Source organism: Carcharodon carcharias, chromosome 10 (genome assembly GCF_017639515.1).
Source record: "Carcharodon carcharias isolate sCarCar2 chromosome 10, sCarCar2.pri, whole genome shotgun sequence".
NCBI classification, from domain to species: Eukaryota; Metazoa; Chordata; class Chondrichthyes; order Lamniformes; family Lamnidae; genus Carcharodon; species Carcharodon carcharias.
In genome coordinates this window covers 18,894,335-18,915,462 of record NC_054476.1, presented here as the reverse complement: position 1 = coordinate 18,915,462, position 21,128 = coordinate 18,894,335, and the positions used below count along the sequence as shown (strand labels likewise).

The 21,128-nt window shown below is 43.5% G+C and overlaps 1 protein-coding gene across 6 annotated transcripts in view; it reads left to right on the top strand.

Annotated features, from left to right (window-relative positions):
* LOC121283444 (protein kinase C-binding protein NELL1-like) overlaps window positions 1–21,128 on the top strand; it is an 839,758-nt gene that overhangs the window by 137,516 nt on the left and 681,114 nt on the right. For 4 of the 6 annotated variants that reach the window (XM_041198018.1, XM_041198023.1, XM_041198021.1 and 1 more), the window contains exons 7-9: window positions 6,924–7,009; window positions 14,967–15,095; window positions 18,348–18,450. In XM_041198018.1, the coding sequence (XP_041053952.1) occupies window positions 6,924–7,009; window positions 14,967–15,095; window positions 18,348–18,450 (318 nt within the window). The remainder of the gene's footprint in view (window positions 1–6,923; window positions 7,010–14,966; window positions 15,096–18,347; window positions 18,451–21,128) is intronic. The other 2 variants (XM_041198019.1, XM_041198022.1) reach the window with 2 other exon arrangements.

Below are 21,128 nucleotides of genomic sequence, written 5' to 3'. Positions count from 1 at the left end.
GGAACCTTGCGACTCAGAGGTGAGAGCACTACCAGCTGAGCCACAGTGATAAATTTAAAACTTACTGAAAGCCTATTTTAAACCAAAAGCAGTGTAAGTTCATGAGGTCATGTTGTTATCCCTACAGGTGGCACTTGGGCAGATGTCTTTTTGTCTTATTAGAAATCATCTAACCACTCAGATTGCAAAACAAAGGCCATTCAGCCCTTGTGGCAGTGCAATCTCTTTGCTACAGATCTGAAGCTAATTCCAATGTTCTGCTGTCTTCCCAATGCAGGATGGATGCCTGCATATAACATATATTTAATGCTCTTGTGCAAGACAGCGATCAAACTTATTTACTAGTTTAGACATTTACATTTCTCTAATAGTTTGCAGTACGGTTTTCAGTATAGCCTTCATGTTACGTGCTGAACTGACAGGTCCTTATTTGGGGTGCCTTGTGGAGTCAACAGACCTTAGCTCTGCATCACTCTAAGGGGAGCTCTCTGAAAGCCAGATCATGGCTTAAATGATTTTTAGGCTTCAAAATTCTGCATATCTTTTGAAGGGGATGGAAATACAATGTACAAGAACTTCAACCCTTTGCTTTAATCCTCTGCTAACTCCATCCCAAACATTGGAGATGAACTCATATTAAAATGCAGGACAAGTGTCTTATGCCTCTGCGGCATTGGAGGTGACAGATACGATCATTTATCAGGCCGATTGAAAGAATTAAAAGGAGGCTCCATTCTCCTCAGGAACTGGTAGGGCAGCGTTCTGAAGTTATCTAAATCCCTCTGAGATGGATTATCTTTGTTCCTTTACTTTCCTGAGGTCTTCAGGGTGCCCACAGCAGAACCCAGGCATGTTGTTGGGCCCAATGGATCTCATGCCTACTATCAGGAATGGAATGGGTGGATTTCCAGGTTAGCTCAGGAAAGCCCCACGGATGTGCCTCTAAGACATGGCATAAAAAGTAATAGGTTCAAAAAACATCCACAATTGCACAATTTGCAGACTATCTTAATTTGGGCAGAAACCGGGGACACCTAAATTATCTGTCACTCCTTCCACCCCCAATGACAGAGATTTACACCCACACAAACCTCAGCATTTCAGGGTCTTAACGTTGGTGAAAATAGAATGGCGTCACTAAAGAAAAATATAACTGTTCGGATGCCCAAACAACCACCTGCAAACTTTTGATTGTTTGTTTTTCTTTGATGGGATGTGGGGGTTGCTGGCAGGGCCAGCATTTATTGCCCATCCTTAATTGCCCTTGAACTATTGGCAGTTTTATAGGGCAGTTAAGACTCCACCACATTGCTGAGGGTCTGGAGTCACGTCTAGGATAGACCAGGTAAGGATGGCAGATTTCCTTCCCTAAAGGGCATAACTGAACCAGATGGGTTTTTACAACAATGAATGCTAGTTGTCATGGTCACCATGACTGAGACTGGATTTCAATTCCAGGTATATTGATTGAATTTAAATTCCACCAGCTGCCATGGTGCAGTTTGAACCCCTGTCATGTGGATTACTAGTACAGTGATATTACCACTATGCCACCATCACCCTAATTGGTTTGAACCAACTGCAGCTATACTGAAGTTGGTGCAATGCTGATTTGGTCTCTCAATGCTTGTCAGAAGTCAGTCCTGTAGATTTTGCAGCAGGGGTACCCTCTATTGTATTCACATAAGCTGCATCGTATAACTGGCCTTCTAGTAACTGTTTTTAATCAACGCTTAGAGTTTGTCAGTGACCTGAGATGTTAAAAATGTGCTGCTATTGAACTAGCCTCAAGTGCTTGGTGGAGAAACTCTTATCTTGCCCATTGATGCGAACAGCTGGATAATGCTGCTGCTTTTCCTAACCTGAAAATGATTTGCTATTCTCTTCAATACAAGCATGGTCAATATTTTCAATATAAATGTTAATGTTCTTTCAATTTCAGCGCCATTCTTTTAAGATTGCAGCTCTTTATTCATATGCAAGTTATCAATGCAGATGTCATTTTCTCAGCCAGAATGAAACTTTTGCTTTTAGAAACAAAGCAAGGAAATTAGCTGAGAGATAGTTTGTATAAATTTCATCGAAAGTGACCAGTTTTAAAAGGGGGAATTTTTATTTTTTGTCATTGCTCCCTGCGCCATATAATTTCTTGTGCTGAACACCGACTGTGTTTGGAAGAATGAATTCTTAGTGTGTGTGCATCACCGGCAAAGTCCGCTGCAACCTGTGTAGTGAAGGAGCTCCTTTAGTCCTGTTAGGTGGGGAGTTCCAGAATTTTGGCCCAGGAACAATGAAGGAAAAACACCATGTGGGTAATATGGAGCTGGTGTTGCTCCTAGGAACCAGCTCTTGTTCTTCTAGGTGGTATAGGTCATGTGTTTGGGAAGAGGTTGAGAAAGATCTTCAAGTGGCTCTTGTGGTTTCCTCAGCCTGGGCTGTTGCACTCAAACACTAGACTCCACTATTTTTGAGGATAGGGAAGCCCCTCTTCATGTTAGGTTACTCCTCATTAAATCACGGTTAGTCATCTGGCATGATGGTGATGGAGTAAGGGATATCCTAGCCATTGGCATTGCAGATTGTGGTGGTGTACGTTTCTGCTGCTGATGGTTGCTCGACCTTGTTCTTAATCTATTCCATTTAACTTGGAGGTACTGCCAAATAATACAATGGAGGGTGAAGTCAGCACTTTTGCTTGTACCAACATCTTTGAAGCTGAATTTAAATACTCAAATTGCTGTGGTGGGATTCGAATTTGCATTCTTGGGAAAACTAGCCCAGTAACATATCCACTTCACTACCCAACACAATGTCACTTTTGAACAGGCCTCCTACTCGAAACATCCACGAGCCTTGTTAAAATATTTATGTCTGAGTTCCTCTATTTGTTAGGGGTCTCAGCACAATTTTGGTCCAACATTGGAGCTGGGTTTTGAGTGGCCAGACCAGCGGCCCTTAAATAGATCATTGCAAGCAGCTGCAATAATAGCTTGCAGAAAGCTTCTTCACTGATTGTGTGTCGGAAAGAGATTTTATGTCTGCCTCTTGACCTCACAGAAACCTTAGGCTTGCTGCCAGTCTTTGTGTCCCCACCCTCTTTCATGACACACTTCTGACTCAACTGTATGGTGGAGGCACTAGGTTTGCCACCCATGCCTGATTGGTAGCCTAGATACCAAGACTATCGGGAAGGCATAATGGACACCCCGCCCATTCTGAATGAATGATTAAGTTGAAGCACAAAGCGTGGTGAAATGATTGTTTTGTGTGCTTTTTATTCCCTTACCTTCATACCTCACTGTGACTTGAGGCATTTGGTCAATGAGTATGTAAAACCAAATGAACGAACAATACTTAATCTTTGGTTAGTTGGATGGCTGGATTGGGAATTCGGCAAAGTGAGAGAGGAAAATGCTCCATACAGTTGCATTTGGTTGGGTAATGCATTCTTTAGAGGCTGCTGTATTTGCTTGTATTCTTAGCAGTTTTCAGCCACTTCTCAAGCAATACTGGAGTCTTGCATTATCCATTTGTGGGTGGTCTGGAACAGTTAGCAAGTCTGTAGGTGCAGTGTGTCTTTTTTGTCGATGAACCAGTTCTTTATACCTCCATTCCTACTAACAACAGGTTTCTGCCCAAATTTGAGCAGTGCGTAAGGATACAAAATGAGATGACAAATTGCAGAGTGAAAGCATCTCATTGATACAGATGCAAAAGCCCAATCAGTTGCCAAAATACATCATCACCCGCAATAGTCTTATGTCAGAGTACAAATGCAAATATGAATTTTAAACAGGTTATCAAAATTAAAATATTATAATTCACGACTTTGAATATTTAATAGTCCCAAAGATGCACAGTGAGGAGAATTTTCTCTCCACATTTCCCTTCTCTTGCATTTGGAATGCTTTCTCTGCCTTTAGGCATTACTCGACACTGCCTTAAGTGATGCAGTTGGTTTGAAATGACAGCAAATATGTCAATTGTCATTTTTCTTCAATTATGTTGTTCTCATTTTGGGCCAGTAGCAAGTTCAGGGCAAATGCATTGACAGTAGAGAGATATTTGCTTTGTGCAAAAGTCATGTGCTGTCATTGCAGCACTATAAATGTTTTTTTCTTCCTTAATATGATGTGCCCTTGTGAATTAATCTGCCAGCTGGCGTTTGCAGCATACTTAACATGCCTGTTCCCTGTGCCTCCGATTTTTCTTGCTTTTTTACCCCTGGGCTAAATGTGCTTGGCCCTCCTTGTACATTTCTACCAAATCCTAGCTGGAGTGCATTATGAAGGCCTGGAAATGGACTGGGAGGAAGCTATGTTGGGCCACCAGTGCCCTTTACAAGGCTGGTGAAGGCTAGATGGAGTTGGGGCTGGTGGACTCTGGGCGATTCCCAACTTAGTGGGGCTGGTGTAAGGCTGGAGGACCATATGTCCGGTGAGATAGCCTCCAGAGGAGTGCATTGATCTCTAAGGCTTTGGGTATGGAACAAAGAATAGCCTGGAACCCTGAAGAAAAGGTTTGTGCGTTTTTATTTTGTGGAATGTTTTAGTATTGACCCCATTACAAAGAGGTGATTGTGATGTTCCTGTGAAGGTGTTCTTGTCCTTATTTGCAGTTTCTACACCTGGATCCATTCTGGGGCCGAAGGTTGGTGGTGGGCATGGACGTGGGAGTGATTTCAGCTGGGACACAGGGGGGAGGCAGGATGGTTGATCACACGTGATCTTGCGCTGGTCAGCTCGTTACATATATATCCACAAGGAGCTCACCGATCCACACGGCAGGGGTAGGTAGGAAGTCACCGTTCCCACTGTAACCTCATGGGGTCGAAGGTCCAGGCTGCATACTTCAAGGGCACCAGGGCAACCTGCACTACTCCTTCCACCTTTGCTCGCTCACTGCTCCACCCTCCTCTGCCAACCCTTCCCTGGTCATCCACCGTACAACTGGCGCTGCCACCACCCCCCCTCCCTGCCCGCTCCACCATCTGAAGCATAAGTTGGTATTTATAGATGCTTCCCAAAAAGGACACTGCGGTGGCAGCTCACTGATGATCATGGAATCACTTGTGTGCAGTTGTGAATGTTAACCTTTTAATTTCTTGTGGGCGGGGAACCGAATTTGGGGGGGTTGAGGCGGGGGGGGGATCTTAATCCTGGCGAGGGTGGCCTTTTAATGAGCATGCATGACTTGCTAAAGCACGTTTCCTGACATTCTTCACCAGGAGGCTCGACCCGCCTTTGAAGTCCTGAGAACAAAATTTTTAGGCCGGACAGGGGCGGGCCTCGCTCGCCAACACGTAAAATGACGCGTGGTGACGTCGGGCGTGTGTCCCAACGTCAACCGCGCGTCATTCAGATCTTCAGCTTGGCGGGCGTGCACCGGAGTCGGCTGTGCGCCCGCCGATCTTTCAAAGGCCTGTTAAGGCCATTTAAATACCAATTAAAACAATTAACAGTGCTGCCCGTCCAACCTTAAGGTTGGCGGGGGTGGGGGGGGGGCAGGAGAAGTGCCCAGGCGGCCTTCGCATTTCTCATGAAACCTCATCCCTCCCGTGGATGAGGTTTCACGAAGGTTTCTGAACTTTAATGAAGATTTTTAATAAAATTCATAGACATGTCCCAGCTCATGTGACACTGGCTCCAACTCCACCTACTCCCCCCATCCCCCGCCCACACAGGGAGCGCTCAGCCGCTTCTGGGTGCGCGTCACGCTGGGTGGGCCTTAGTTGGCCTGCCCACGCAAAATGGCGGTGCCCAGATGATCGCGGGCGGCGATCGGCTGCACGCCCACCCGCGCCTGCTTCTGCCCAGCCACTCCCCAACGGGGAGAAAATTCTCCCCCTATAGTTCACCCTGACGTCGGGAAACTGATTTTTGGCCTCACACCAAATTAAATTCCCCCGTCTGCCAAGCTTCCCACCGCTGGTAGGCCCAGAAGATTCTGTCCAGCATATGTGTTACTGAGAAAATTAATAACTAACAAAGCAGCTTTGTGCTATTATTGTATTCTACTTGCCAGAACAACATATCCCAAAGTTAAATTAATTTTAGCCAGGTTATGAAGCAGTTGAAAGCAATCATAGCCAATTATATACAGGGTTATTGCTTGATTCCACTGTTGGTGATGGAAGATTTCAAGTCATTGATGAATAATTCTCATCATTAATTTTGACTCTATTTGAGTGACCGATGCAAAAAAAGTAGCGGTTTGCTAAAGAATATTAAAAATGAGGGGCAATGTTCACTTTTCAGTTCCAGTGTCTTTCAGCTCAATTAAGAAAATTGACATTGCTTTAACAAAATTACAAGTGGGTTTAATTTGTGTGGATCAGTAACTTTTTGAAATATCTTTGTTGAAAAGTGCATCTGAATGTTACTGCAAATATGATCACCAAACCAGTGCAAATATAACTGCTTTGAAAATACCAAAATCGTATGAAAAATGTGGTGGACACAGCTATATGCTTTTCAGAGAATTACCTTTTGTGGGCATGAGAATACAATGCAGCTTGCGAATAAATCACTGACTGTATTTAAATAACATCCTATTGAATCGCACCAGGGAATGAATGGAGATAATGTGGCAGTGCAGATTGTGCTTTCATACAAGTTTGCTACAAATTCCATGGTGAAAACTGAATGCTTGTTTAGTCATTGCTATGGAAATCAAGGCCATCTAAATTGAAAGAGTGTAAAGTTATATTACGTGTGTCAACATTACTTTTGTGCTGTTTTCGAAGGTGATGCAAAGCAAGTTAAGACCTTTTGCCGTTACCATGGAAACTGTAACAGAAATGAACACATGCTTTTAGTAAATCTACATAATCGCCCATAGTGTCATAAGCATTGTATTCCATTTATTCTCTCATTCGAGAGACTCTTACACTTCTGTCCTTTTTTTTCACTTTTGTCTTTTTGGAGCATGCCCAACATGCAGTGACTTCCTTAATCTGGTGCAAGGCATTATGGATCTACAGGAGCTTCTCGCTAAAATGACGACAAAAGTGAGTTTACCAGAGAATGCAGTCTGACTCTTCAATAGGATTTTTAACTTTTGAACATTTTGGCTCCAATTGATATCTTGGTGTTTCATTATGGCCATTGATAACTGGGCAAGTGGATAGACCCTTCCATTGTCAGGTCTAAAGGAAAGGGCTTGCAATTTGTTTTTATGGATTGAATGGATTTATGGTTTAGTTGGGTGACTTCATGATGTTGAAAGTGAACTAGTAACAGAGGGCATTGAATTGAGATGTTTCGTTTCCAAAATTAAATGGATTTTGTTTTCCTGATTTTTTTTTTCTCATGACCCAAAACGAAATAACAGTAAAAACTGGGAAATAAGTATACTGGCCTGAACTGGTCTTGTACACCTTAAAATGGAACGCCAGTAAAAACTGGGAAATAAGAGTACTGGTCTGAGCTGTTTTTTCCTTCCTCCCCTTGAAGTAATCTGGTTTATCTAGTCCCCTTGAAAGGAAAGGAAAGAATGCTATGGAGTAACACAACATTCAAGTGTGAAAATAAGTGACTAGGTTGTATTATGGTATATGAACATCTGAAGGGTTTCACTATTGGTCATTCAGCTCCTTGAGCCTGTTCCATCATTCAAATAGATCATGGGCTATTTGTATCTTAACTCCATCTACCAGCCTTGGGTCCATAACCATGGATACACTTGGCTAACAAAAATGCACCAATTTCCATTTTGAAATTCTAAATTGACCTAGCTTCAGCAGCATTTTGGGGGAGAGAGTTTCAGGTTTCTACTCACCCTTGTATGAAGAAATTCTTCCTGAAAGCACCCTGAATTGATCAACTCTTGTTTTAAAATATGCCCCTTGTTATGGCACCAGAAGAAACAGTTTTCCTCTGTTTATCCCATCAGCTCCTTTAACCACCTTAAACATCTCAAGGTGATCATCCTTTAACCTTCTATATGAATACATATCAATCGTTAAGCTCAAAGGATGTTGAATAGTTCATCAGCAACTCCAGAATATCAAATGATTTGTTCCAGGAAGAGATGATTGAATTGAATTGAACTTGACAAGAGTGATGGAGAGAAAGCTTGGCAGCTTTAATTGTCCTCCATTTTACCTTGGAGATGTGTTAGAATTATTTTTTTTAAAAAATCAGCAAAACTAGCTTAAGATCAGATTTAGTGTTGCCAACTGATACATTGCAGATAACCACAATTCATTTTTCAGTGTGGAGAGCAATTTCAGCAGAATGAAACTTGTGTTTTAATGGTGACTTTTTGATCCTTTCCCGAATTGAAATCAGGATGCAGGTGAATCTTAATCAAATCGCTTCAAGCAAATGGAATTTTCAGGCAAAGAAAATTCAATATTAAACTGAAATGGTGACCTTTTTTGTGATTTTCTTCTAAGAGGTGAAATTCCATCAATTGTACATTCAGAACGAGGAGAGGTTCCTGGTAAAGGGTAACCACATTGTTGTATTCTACTCAGCGTACAACATACATTACTATCAAGTGGGCAGTGGTCAGATAAGGGGAAATTGAGCTAAAAAATGTTGTGGCTGATCTTAAACCACAAGGTGAGTGTTGTGTTTGCGCCACACATCAGGAGATCTGTCCTAACATCCTCAAGGTCAGACCCGAATCATATTGAGGCCCAGCCCTGTTACCATTTGATCAGCCAGCTGCAAAGTGAATGAGCTTTCACAGGCACCCTGTCAATAGGCATCAGCAGACACCCGCCATATTTAAATAAATAATCAAGGGTCAATTAGGTTTGTTGTCAAGCCTAATTGACTCTGATAATACACTGCTCATCCATAAAATGTTTTGCATTGGCAGCTGGGTGGGAGCAGACATCCCAATTTCCTCACTTACATTTTTACATGTTTAAAGGGTGGGAAGGAAGGTGGGGGGGATTGCTGTTCAGAGGCTGCCCTTTGCCGATCATTGGGTGCCCCCCTCCACCCTCGAAGATTGTACCTCCCTCCCTTTCTACCTGTCTCCTCCCTTAAACTCCGCCCCTCCACCTTAGACCCTCTCCCTAACCTACCTAAACCCTCCCGGCCCAAGACCCTGGATTTAGCTGCTCTGGGATTCCTTGAGCCTTGGTCTCCTTCTGCAGTTCCGGCAGCAGCCATTGATGCCCAGCGAGGGGCTGGAAGCCCCAATCGGACCACGTTATTTCACCCCGTAGCACTTTATGGGTGTGGGATGGGCCGCTGTGGAGAATGTCGGCCCCACACTGACTTTGTTTTTGGGGGTGTTTGCCATCCCCCTCCCCCCTGCACCCCAGTATTATTAATCCCATGGAGCCTGCCCAAAACGTACATGAGTTATACTGAGGATAGTTCGTGTGTTTGAGAAAAAAAAGACATTAAAGAGCTAAATTCCAATGTTACCATGTTCTCATTTCGATACACAACATTTCGAGCACACTCTCTAGAGAAACACACCTTGAACAGAACCTGCAGGTGGATACAGGTGAGGGAGGTAACGGGCGGGGAGGGGAGGGGGAAAGTAAAATTGGGTGAGATGTGGGAGCATAATCCAACTCTCTAGGGGCAGAACTTTTCCCTCGTTGGGCGGGCGAGCACCTGACCCCCAACGGGAGTAAAATAGCGCGCGTTGATGTCAGGCGAGTGTCCCAACATCATGGTGCGCTCACGCGATATTTCGGTTGGCGCGTGTGTGTGGCAGTCGGCAGCGTGCCCGCCGACATTTAAGAGGGCTGTTATGCTCATTAATTAATGAATGAATTAAAGTGAATGATTACTTGCCTGTCCAACCTTACAGTTGGCGGGCAGGCGAATAGGCCAAGCAGCCCTTGAATTTTTGGAAAACCCCATCCACGGGTAGGATGAGGTTTCGACCAGTGATTTTAAAAAAAAAGTTTTAAAACTCAGTTTTAACTTTCCTTATTTTTCAGTTCTTTGTTTTTAATGTTAAACGTCTTCAGCTCCCTGAGGCAGCTTCAGTGCCCTTCAGGGAGCTTTCACTGAGCGCACCCGCGTGCATGCGCTGACTTCCACACTCACCCTCCTCTCCCCCACCCCCTCCCCAACCCAAGCAGCGCTGAGCGCTTCAGCGCGCGTCACATGCTGACTGGCCGTTAATTGGGTGAAATTGCGGGTGGGACTCGATGGCGGGCGGCGGCTGGTTTTGCGGCTGCTCCTGGGCCTGCCCGCCAAACCTGCCTGATGAGGTAAAAATCCTGCCCTAGGGATTGACTTTAAGGTTCCAGTCTAATTATGGGGTTGAGATGATTAGAAACTGTTCACGCAGAGCCTTTTCCATTAATGATTTCTTCAGCACAGCGTAGTAATCAGGTGAATTAAAATGCAGTACAAGATGTGTCACAATTTTGGTTATAAACCTGATCCTTGAATTGAAAAATGCACATTTACATATTGGAGCAAATCCACAGAAGTGGAGCTGATATTTTTATCATTACACACTGTTCCTTTTAATACATTTCTGAGTACTGGGAAAGAAAAATTCTAAATTTTGTTTTCAACACCGATTTACATAGTGCCCTCAAGTAAAAAAAATGTTCCAAGTTTCTTGGTATAGTTGTAAGAGATAAATGGATGTGAGCCAAAGGAGGAGATATTAGGAGGACCGATCAAAAACTTGGTTGAAGGTTTCTCCAGGGAATCATAAAGGAGGAGAGAGGAGATGGAAGGGTTTATGGAAGAATGTTTGGCGTGTGGCTGAAAGCATGCCTGCCAATAGCAGGGCAATGGGAGAGGTGCAGCACAAGAGGCCAGAAACTGAGGAACAGAGAGATTATGTAAGGAGGTTAACAATGGAGATAGTTACAGAGAAATGGAGGAATGAATACTTGGAAGGATTTTGCCTTTAATGCAGTGTTATAGTTTGGAGGACCTGGGAGTGAATATTGGTCAGGGCTGGTTGGGAAGCAAGATCTGGTGCAGGATAGGATATGGACGGCAGAACCTTGGGGATGGTCTGAAGTTTCTGGAGACTGGAGAATGGAACATTGGCCAGGAGAGCATTGGACATTGCCATTTAAACTTGGCTCCCACTCCTCTGGGAGGCCAGCCTTCTTGTGCCTGAAAGAAGGCAAGACAGACAATTCACTATGGCTGGGGGGGCTTTGCAGAATGGGTTAACGATTCAGAGACTTGGGGAGAAGGAGGGCAAAGGAAGCATTTTTATGTTTTAAAAGAAAAGACTGTGGATGATAAATTGGTTTCAACTTTGGTAATAATTACATGCTTGCTTAAAAATAACCTCAAACTCTGAAATGAAGAATATTAATAATGATACATTCATGGTGTTGCCAATGTTGTAAACCAGAATGCAACAGATATGAAGGGTTAAACCCTCCTGTCAACACTGCTTTTCCCTGAACATATCAGATACAGGCCTTCTAAGCAGGAATTTCCACTGGTTTTCATCTTTTTAATGAATAAATTGCACACAGGGAGGACCAATTTATTTTGTGATTAGTCTTAAGAGGTGTTTCAAACTACATGCAACACTCATCCTATTTCACATTCCACTCTGAAAGTGCCACATGGTGATTGGATTGATGTTTTGAGTTCTAATTTGTGGATCAGGTTTTCTGAAAATATAAAAACTCGGGAGAAATATTCCTTCTGGTATTTTTCTGCGATTGCCCAAAGCAGAATTAGAAAATTACTAGATCCTCCTGACCATTTCTCTTTTTTATAAACATTGTAGGGACCCTGTATAGGAAACTAAGAGGTATAATTCCATTTTGGAGTTATTCCCATCCAGAATGCTCCAGCTTTATCCAGAGTTTTCTTTTTGTGTTTTATGTGCAGTCTGGTTCTCATTCTCACTGCCTTCAGTTGAGAGGTGTGTGAAATGGGCTACCAGTTTCCATCCTCCATTGTGTTTTCCTGCCTCATCAGAGAGAGGTTTAAATAACTTGGTTGCCCTCAAGTGCTCTCACGTGAATCTTACAGTGCAAAAGGAAGCCATTCGGCCCACTGTCTCTGTGCCAGCTCTTTGAAGGAGCTGCCCATTATGTCTCACTCTCCTGCTCTTTCCCCGTACCGGGTTACCGTAGATACATTACGAAATGTCTGCAGATAAAATGTGGGGAGTCGGTTTCCACCATTAATTGTCCATTGATTTAGGGTATGGGCTTTTATAGCAATGTCAACAAATGCACAAGCTTAACACTAAACTGACTTGCATCTTTCCTTCTTTACCAGATACCTTTGCGCGTATTTAGCATTCCAGAAACATTCGATTTTAATAAACATATTCAAATTAAAGACTTTTATTCAGAACCTTAAATCAAACTTTAACAAGGATCCCTCCACAATTTCAGATATTGATATTTGCTTGTTGTGATGGTCCTTCTCTCTGATAAATGGTGTATAAATAAATTCAGTTGCTGGCTGTTTAAAATGGATAACAAAATAATAAGACAGGAAACCAAATTTCAAAGTACAGAGTATCTTTTGCACAAATGTTACTTGCTGCATATGCCAAGTAACTTCTGAACATAATAGTCTCGTAAATTGAACCACTCTGCACCTGTGATTGATTCTCCTATGATGAGAGCTGCGTAAATTGGAGTTTAGAAGAATGAGAGGCGATCTCATTGAAACATTCAAGATTTTGAGGGGGCTTGATCGGGTAGACGCTGAGAGATTGTTTTCACTGGTCGGGGAATCTAAAACACGGGGGCCGCAGTCTCAGGATAAGGGACCGATCATTTAGGACTGAGATGAGGAGAAATTACTTCACTCAAAGGTTTGTGAATCTTCGAAATTCTCTACCCCAGAGGGTTGTGCATGCTCCATCATCAAATACATTTTAAGGCTGGGATTCGATGAGGGGATCAAGGGATATGGGGAGCAGGCAGAAAAGTGGAGTTGAAGCCCAAGATCAGCCTTGACCATATTGAACAGCAGAGCAGGCTCAACGGGCCAAATGGTCTACTCTTGCTCCTATTTCTTGTGTTTTTTGCCGCACCATAAAACCTTCCAATTGGCCTGAAATGTTGGGCTGAAATTTGCCACTAGCTGGTGTGGGGATGAATTCCAGGTCAGGAACCTGGAAGAGCAAGTAGCAGAACATTAGCCAGTTAAGAAACCACCTCTTGGGCTGCTGTCACACCCACAGTTCATGGGAGGGCCAGCCAGCGTGGCCAGAGGGAGGGGCGGCTGACAGCCCATCAAGGCTGGTGAGTGCTGCGGTGAATGGAGAGGGAGAGGCGTGCGATGAATGCTGGAACCAGCAGACAAATCCTAATGCCTAGAGCTACCTGTCTGCAGAGGAAACACCCCCACTTGAAAGCAATTGCCTGCCGAATGAATGAAACCTGTATGCTTATTTAAGGTAACAGTGCATACTCCTTTCATGGCGCTCTGACCTCCCGCTGCACTCTCGCCCCGTTATGTGGCGAGCTGCAGACAGAGCCGAGTCCCATGCGTATCCAGCCAACTGCCATTGCCCGAGGAAAATGCCAGTTAATTGGTGCTAAAATGGCCTTAGTTGGCTTAATGACAGACTTGCTGGAGAAGACAGTTTACCGCCCGACTTGCTCTATCAAATCTCTCATAATTTTTAGTCCCTCAATTAAGTTTCCCCTTAACTGTCACTGCTGTATTACCATTCTACACAACAAGCCATGTTGCAACACACATCCCCATTTTAAGCAGAAAAGCAGAACTATCCTAAAAACAAAACAGATGATAGAAAATCTGCACTTGTTCCTGCAGCACTGATGAGCTTTGCCATTCAACGTCCTTTGAATTTATGTTTCTGCATTTGATAATTCTAGCTTACCCACAAGTTTTGTAAGAGACCTCACGAGGTAAAGTGTGAGTTCTATTCATAACTTAAATTTTGTGGTGAACAACAAACTTGTTGAGAATTTACTGGACGCACTGACCCAATTTGGATGCCTGTAGAAATGTTCTAAATGTGAGTCCTGCCAAACTACTTCAATGCCATTTTGCGCACAAATAATGGAAAGAGGACAAGTATTGGAGGCTACCATCTGTTGACTTTGCAGGACCAATTTTAACATGAGTTATCCTGCTAAATTAACAGTGTCCAATCCAAATATAGCCTCCTGTTGTGTGACTGGTCTTATTTATGTCTGTTTGAGACTGTACAGCTTTCCTGTACCTCAAAAAACCACCCAGCAAAACCTGTCAGGTTTGCCGGTGCCCTTGTTTGGTGGGGGGGGAGGGGGTCTAGAAGAGTCCCTCATTATCCTGCCCTCGCTCACCTTAGGCCTGGGGTCTCACAATGATTCTGGGCTGCTGGTAGGTGCATTGCTGTCAGCAGCCACTGCTCCTATTGGCATGACAGCAGTGAAGGCCTGCCAGCCTCTGATTGGATGGGACTTCTCCCATTGGGGACCTCAATCGTGGGGAAGGCCCGTTGGTGGCTACTTAAGTGCCTGAATGGCATTTGATCCCATCGGACTCCCCCAGAGAACTGATGGGGATTCCCCGCCGGCTCTCCAACCGGTGAGCGAGACCCCATTTGGCCCAACAGAATCTTGACTGAGGGAAGACTTCTACACTCAAAGAGCGGTAGAAATTTGGAATTCTCTTTTGCAAATGAGAATTGATGGTGGATCGTTTATAAATTTTAAAATGTGAAATTAACAGATTTTTGTTATGCAATGTTAATAGATATGGGCCAAAGGCCATGGAATTTGGTTGCAGACCAGCCATGACGTCATTGGTTGCAGGGCCAAGGAGTTAAATGGCTTACTCCTGTGCCTAGGTTCCTAATGTGGAACTCACTAGCACGAGCAATAGTTGAGGCCAGTAGCATTAATACGTTCTTACATGAAGTAAGAAAAGAACAGAAGTTTGTTCTGATCTGGTGAGATGAAATAGGGTGTGTGCATTTTGAACGCTGCCTCAAACATGTTGGGCTCAATGACTCATTTTTTTTGTGCTGTTGATTCCATGAAATGCTACCTAATTTCACTGTGAACCTTTCTGTTGTAGTTAAACTATGCAGAGGCCAGGCTGAATGAACTGGAGAGCTGTTACTGTGAGAAGACTTGTCAAGTGAACAGAGAAGTGTATCGCAGCATGGAATCATGGGTTGAAAAGTGCAAAAACTGTACCTGCAAGGTGTGTGGTTCATGGAGAGATTGCTGTCAAAATGTCTGGAGCTTGGTAGGGCTTTAAAGTGTGTGAGGTCTTCATTGCCTTTTTCTTTCTCTTTGCGATGGATGAACAGAATTACCCATGTAAAATGCCGTATAGGGGACAAGAGGGAGCAGGAAGGGATTTTAACTTAGAGCAGGTTTCTGGTGGGAACCCACACCAGTGTGCTAATTTCCTGTCCATAATTTTTTTCATTTGTTCACAGGATTTGGATAAACCAGCATTTGTTGCCCATTCCTAATTGCCCTTGAGAAGCTGGTGGTGAGCTAGCTGCCTTCTTGAACCACTGCAGTCCTTGTGTTGTAGGTGCACCCACAGTGCTGTTAGGAAGGGTGTTCCAGGATTTTGACCCAGCCACAGTGAACAAAGGGTGGTAGAAGCCTTTGGCCATTTTAACCGGGGCTTCATTACTCCCCTAGAACTGGATAAGGGTGTGGAGCAGCTGCAGACTGCTACGGTTATGGGCAAAGACAGGCCTGGCTGTGGCTTCCAGGTGTGGTGGTGGTTTCAGGAGGGTCTTGTAAGAGGGTGAGTGAGAGGAAGGAGTTCAAGGCAGGGCGAGTGCAGCTTCCCTTGCTCTGGCCACATGAGCACCACTGTTCCATTTAGGCTCACAATGCAAAGTTTCTGACTGACATATTGCACCTGTTAGTCCTTCTTGATGACTTTCAGCCTACTTTCACTCAGATAGGTTGCTGCGTCTTCCCCACTCAAATTAAATCTTAAATGGACCCCCGCTTTCAAATGTTTTATTTTCCTGTATGTGAGGAAAAATAATTTTGTTAGGAAATGTTGGCCATGATACTAAGGACCCACCAATTTGAAGTGAAGGCAGCTGCTCCATCACTTGTTCAGTCCTGGGTCGGGTAATAGATGTCAGTCTCAGAAAATGGCAACTTACTGGACCATCAAAGTCTGATGAACAGAATGGTGCGACACATATAGCACCAGTCCACTAGCATCAGTGAAGGTTAATACTGATGTGCAAAGACACTGGTGGAGGATAATAACCTGTGTAGATTTAAATTAAGTAAATAGAGGAGGATAAATATTTATCAGTGATTTAATGATATAAGTCCTTTAATGATAGAAGTAGCTGCAGTTACCATTTCCTCCAATATCATTGAAAAGAAAATAGCTGTTGTTTATACTTCCCACTTGCTGTCAATAAAAAGTTGGTTCAGTCATACCACCTGGACATGAGCCAGAACTAATCATATGAGTATCCATTTTTGACTTTATGGATCCAAAAAATGACAGGCAAGTCACTTCAACAGAATAGTGATTCTCCTCTGATCTAGAACCACTGAAACTCGATAAATGTGTAGTTGCGTTTAAGTTGCTGCTCTCTGCTTGGTCAGTGTAGCTTGAGGATCATGCTTCATCCTAGTTGCATTTCCATTTATATGCCAGTCCCATCTGCTTTCTTTTCCCTGGACACTTTGCTTCCTGGCTCCATTTTCATTAGCAATGGTATTGTACTGCTGTGCTCTGGTAATGCAGTGATGCTGTGCCTCAGCTTCACTGACCACCCCCCCCCACCATTATGTATCTCTGAAGTTATTGTGACACTCAGCGCTGTTTGATTGTGCATGTCCCTTGTTCTAGATGTGAAATGTAGTTGTCATTTGAGTGGTACAGATGTTTGCAGTGAATGCCCAGTTCCCCCCTTTGTTCCTACTTTTCCTTTGACCAGATACAGCACATCCCTCTGATCTGGTTTCATATCAACATGATGCACAGAATGAAAACTGATGCCTGATCTAATGCCAAAGGGAACTTTTGATCTTTCCACTTGCCTCCTGGCACCAAAAGACACCAGTTTGATAATTTGAAATCAGACTGTACTGGCATCTAATATTAAGGTTGATTGCAGTCAAATTATGTAAATTGTGCAGTACTGCCAAAACTACAGAACCTGAACCAGGCACACAGTACTAGAAAAAAAAATCCAAGCCTCTAACTGTATATAATGTTTTAACCTCTACATTACGTAAACCAGGGTCACAAAATGCAAGAATTGCAGTAAGTACGAGCATTGACCACCAGGAAACATGCACCCTAAACCCAACTGTCTATAAAACCTGTCTAATCTGTAAATTTTTGGATTATGTTTACATTTTAATAGTTTTTGTAAAACTACTTAAATGAGCCACATGGTTGTGGTAATTTGCCTAAAATGTTTAGAACATAATTATAGGATTAGTTCTTGAACAACAGGAGTAGATATGGGATTGGATCTTACGGGGTGGGTTGGGGAGGGCAGATGCACTGACCGATTGGGGAAAAAAGCCTGTCCTGCAGCAGTAACATGCTGTAGGGTGCAACAACAAGGAAAGTGTGGGACTTCAGTCCCTCACTGGGAAGAAGCCCCGCCCTTTTGGGCTGCTGGCCAATCAGAGTAGCTGGCAGCTCTTGCAGCCCAGCATTGCCAGAGCTCAGTAGTGGGCATTGCTGGGACTGCAAGCAAGCCCAGGATGTAGACCCCATTGGATCCTGAACTCAGGTAAGACAAGGGTATAGGGCAGGGAGGGATCGGGCACGTTGGGGAGGGGATGAGTGGGCGTGTGGGTTTTGCAGTGCAGGTGGGGAGGAAGGAAGGGGGTTACTCTCTTCAAGTTGTGCCCTCAAGGGATCCAAAGGGCACCCTCCCACCCCAAAGATAGTACCCTCCCCATTCCTTCCCACCCTTTTAAAAACATTTTTCAAAAATGGGTTGCCAACTGCCTGCCCATGCCAGCTGTGTTATGTTGTGGGCAGCATAATATTGGGGTCAATTGCTTTGTAAACATGCTCAATTAACCCTTAATTATTCACTTCAATGGGCACCCTGCTCAAGTTCCAATTGTTCATTAACATGGAGAGTCAGCAAACCACCCGACTATTTTGGCGGCATGGTGGGTGGGAATAGAAAGAGAAGCTAATATCACAACTGAAGTCAATCCTTTCCTTATTCATTGCCCTTCCACACATTTACAGTCTGAGTTGTTGGATAAATTGGGGACAGCAACCCAGACTTAATTTTCCAGAGGTTTTGAGGTTAATTGTAGAGGTTCCTATCACTTCCTTAGCATAGATCAACTAAGTCAGCACACAAGGTTGAGAGAACTTGAGTCCTTTGGGTCTGTAACGCTCAGTTGCTTGTTGGATAAACTCACATGAACCATTAAGAAGTAAAAGTTGATTCCTGATCGTTGTCTTTTCTCTTTTATTCAGAATGGAGCCATTGAGTGCAGGCGCGTTACATGTCCTCCTCTAAACTGCCCACCAGATTTTCGGCCAGTGTATAGAGTGGGCAAATGCTGCAAAGAATGTCGACGTAAGTAAGGCAACTGATAACACCTTGGTCATTTTGCGGTGTTTCACACTTGGTTTACCAATTAGGCACAATTCATTCGTTTTTACACTAACTATGTTGCAGTTTGTAAAAGAGACAAATAATAAAGCTACCATATAAAAAGGGTCATACATTCGAGGACTAGTTATCACTTGAAGTCTCCATTTTGTAAATGTGAAGATTGTGGGCAAGATGCTAAGAAGTGCAAATGCTTTCTGACTATTTCTTTTGATTCTGCATTGTGTTTTGCTTTCTCTTCTATTCCTTACCTTCAATGGATTGCAAGCTTTTCATCGTACCACACAACACGACAAGATTGTTGTTAAGACCTCGTATTTTTGGAAGTAAATTTTGGCCACTAAGTATGCTTCCTGCATAACTACCAACTTATGACTATTTTGATTGCACCTGCTGTTGTATTTTGGATTTAAATTGCTTTACAGATGATAGTGGACATACATATCACTTAGATAACAAAACCAGCAAACATAGAGAGGCTGAGGGGGCACAGCCTACGTGAATGTCAGAAATATTTGAAATTAAACAGCTTTTGGTAACTATTGGTAACTGGGAATGTTGATGCTGTGGAATTGAACAGATGGTTAACTCAGGGCAAATTTGTGAAGGATTCAAAGAACAAATGGGGGAAGGTTATTTTATTTGGGTGACATTTGGGAAATTAAGGTAGTTGAGCTCGCATCCTGGGGAACTTTGTATTTCATAGGGTAGATGTGTTCCAGAAAGGGCCCAAGGCAACATAACTGCAGACTTGCAGGTTAAAATGAGCAGAATAACTCTACATTTCTTGCTGTAAGTAAAAAAAAACGCAAAAATAAATCTGGCACTGATAGTGTCGTCAACTAGCCCAACAGAAAATGCACACATTTTTGAAGAACTCTGACCTCGTGTGTGCCAGCTCCCTGACTTGGTGCATCAAGAGAGCTTTTAAGAGGCAGATGGATTCTTGTAGACTTGGGATGGAGCTTTACGCTCTGTTGTGGCAGGGGCAGGGCTGTAAAATGTGGCAATCCATTCAAAAGCCGATTGACTTCGGCGGGCCTGGAAAATCCTGCCAGCGGGAGGGGCTGTTAAATTCCGCCCTAGTCCCTGCATCTGACCTGATTCGGGAGTAGAAGTAGCTGAACTGCTGGATGATAGTGACCATTGTACCGTGAATTTTGGCCTGATTTGGCTGATAAAAATGCTCCAAATTGGATCAGCAGACAATTTAGAGGGAGATTAGAGAAACCAAAGTAAATGAAGCTTGTTGCTAAAAGGGAGAGGACAGTTGGGTTGAGCATCAAGCTGTATGGAATCAGATCATAAATAAGATACTGAAACAGAATTAGGAAAGGGCACAGCAGCAGATACAAAACAGAATGCCCAAAAAAAAAATCTTCCAGTACTACACATCAAAAGATAGTCAGGAAAGAAGTTCAAAACCTTTAGGGAAATATGTAGTTGAACAGGATGTTAAATAACAACTGCTTGGAAGATTTTTTTCTAATCTGGGAGAAAGCTAACAATATGCTTTCCAGTATCAAATGCATGTTATTTGTTTTCCAGGCTTTTGATGTTAGTGAAGCAGAGATGGGCTGAAGGGAGCAAAGATCAATTAATCCCTCTGGATAGTTGAGGCGTAGATGCAATTAAGAAGAAGCTAGATAAGTACATGAGGAAGAAATGAATAGAAGGATTCACTGATAGGGTGATATGAAGTAGAGTGGGAGAAGGCTTGTGTGGAACATACACATCACTGTGGACCTGTTGGGCTGAACAACCAGTTTCTTTGCTGTTAATTTCTTGTGTATCAACTATAGTTCGGGGTATTTCATGAAACAAGGGATGCAATCTGTGAAACGGTAGCTGTTACTTTCAAGGAGTTGGTGAAGACCAGGCAAGGATCCAACAGACTGGAAATGAACAAATTTGTTCCCATATCGAAAAAAGGTGACAAAACCTCAACCTATTAACTGCAGACAGCCTGACTTAAGTAGTCAGGAAGGTTAGAGAGGGTAGGGGTCAGTATCGGGGGGAAGCAGAGAGAAGAGTCATATGACATAATGGACCGGAAGTGCCAAAAGCTCTTTGATAAAATACCTCATGGGAGATTACAGTGATAAAACAGGAGCAGAGGCCATTCAGCACTTTGAGCTTATATTGCATCAGATAATGGCTGATCTGTACCTCAACCCCATTTACCAACCTTTGCTCCATATCCCTTGACAGCAAAGGCATATTTTTAAAAATTCATTCATGGGGTGTGGGCTTCGCTGGCTGGGCCAGCATTTATTGCCCATCCCTTGAGAAGGTGGTGGTGAGCTGCCTTCCTGAACTGCTGCAGTCCATGTGATGTGGGTATACCCACAGTGCTGTTAGGAAGGGAGTTCCAGGATTTTAACCCAGTGACAGTGAAGGAACGGTGATATATTTCCAAGTCAGGATGGTGAATAACTTGGAGGGGAACTTGTAGGTGGTGGTGTTCCCATCTATCTGCTGCCCTTGTCCTTTTAGATGGTGGTGGTCGTGTGTTTGAAAGGTGCTGTCAAAGGAGCCTTGGTGAATCCCTGCAGTGCATCATATAGATGATACACACTGCTACTACTGTGCATCGGTGGTGGAGGGAGTGAATGTTTGTCAATCAAGTGGGCTGCTTTGTC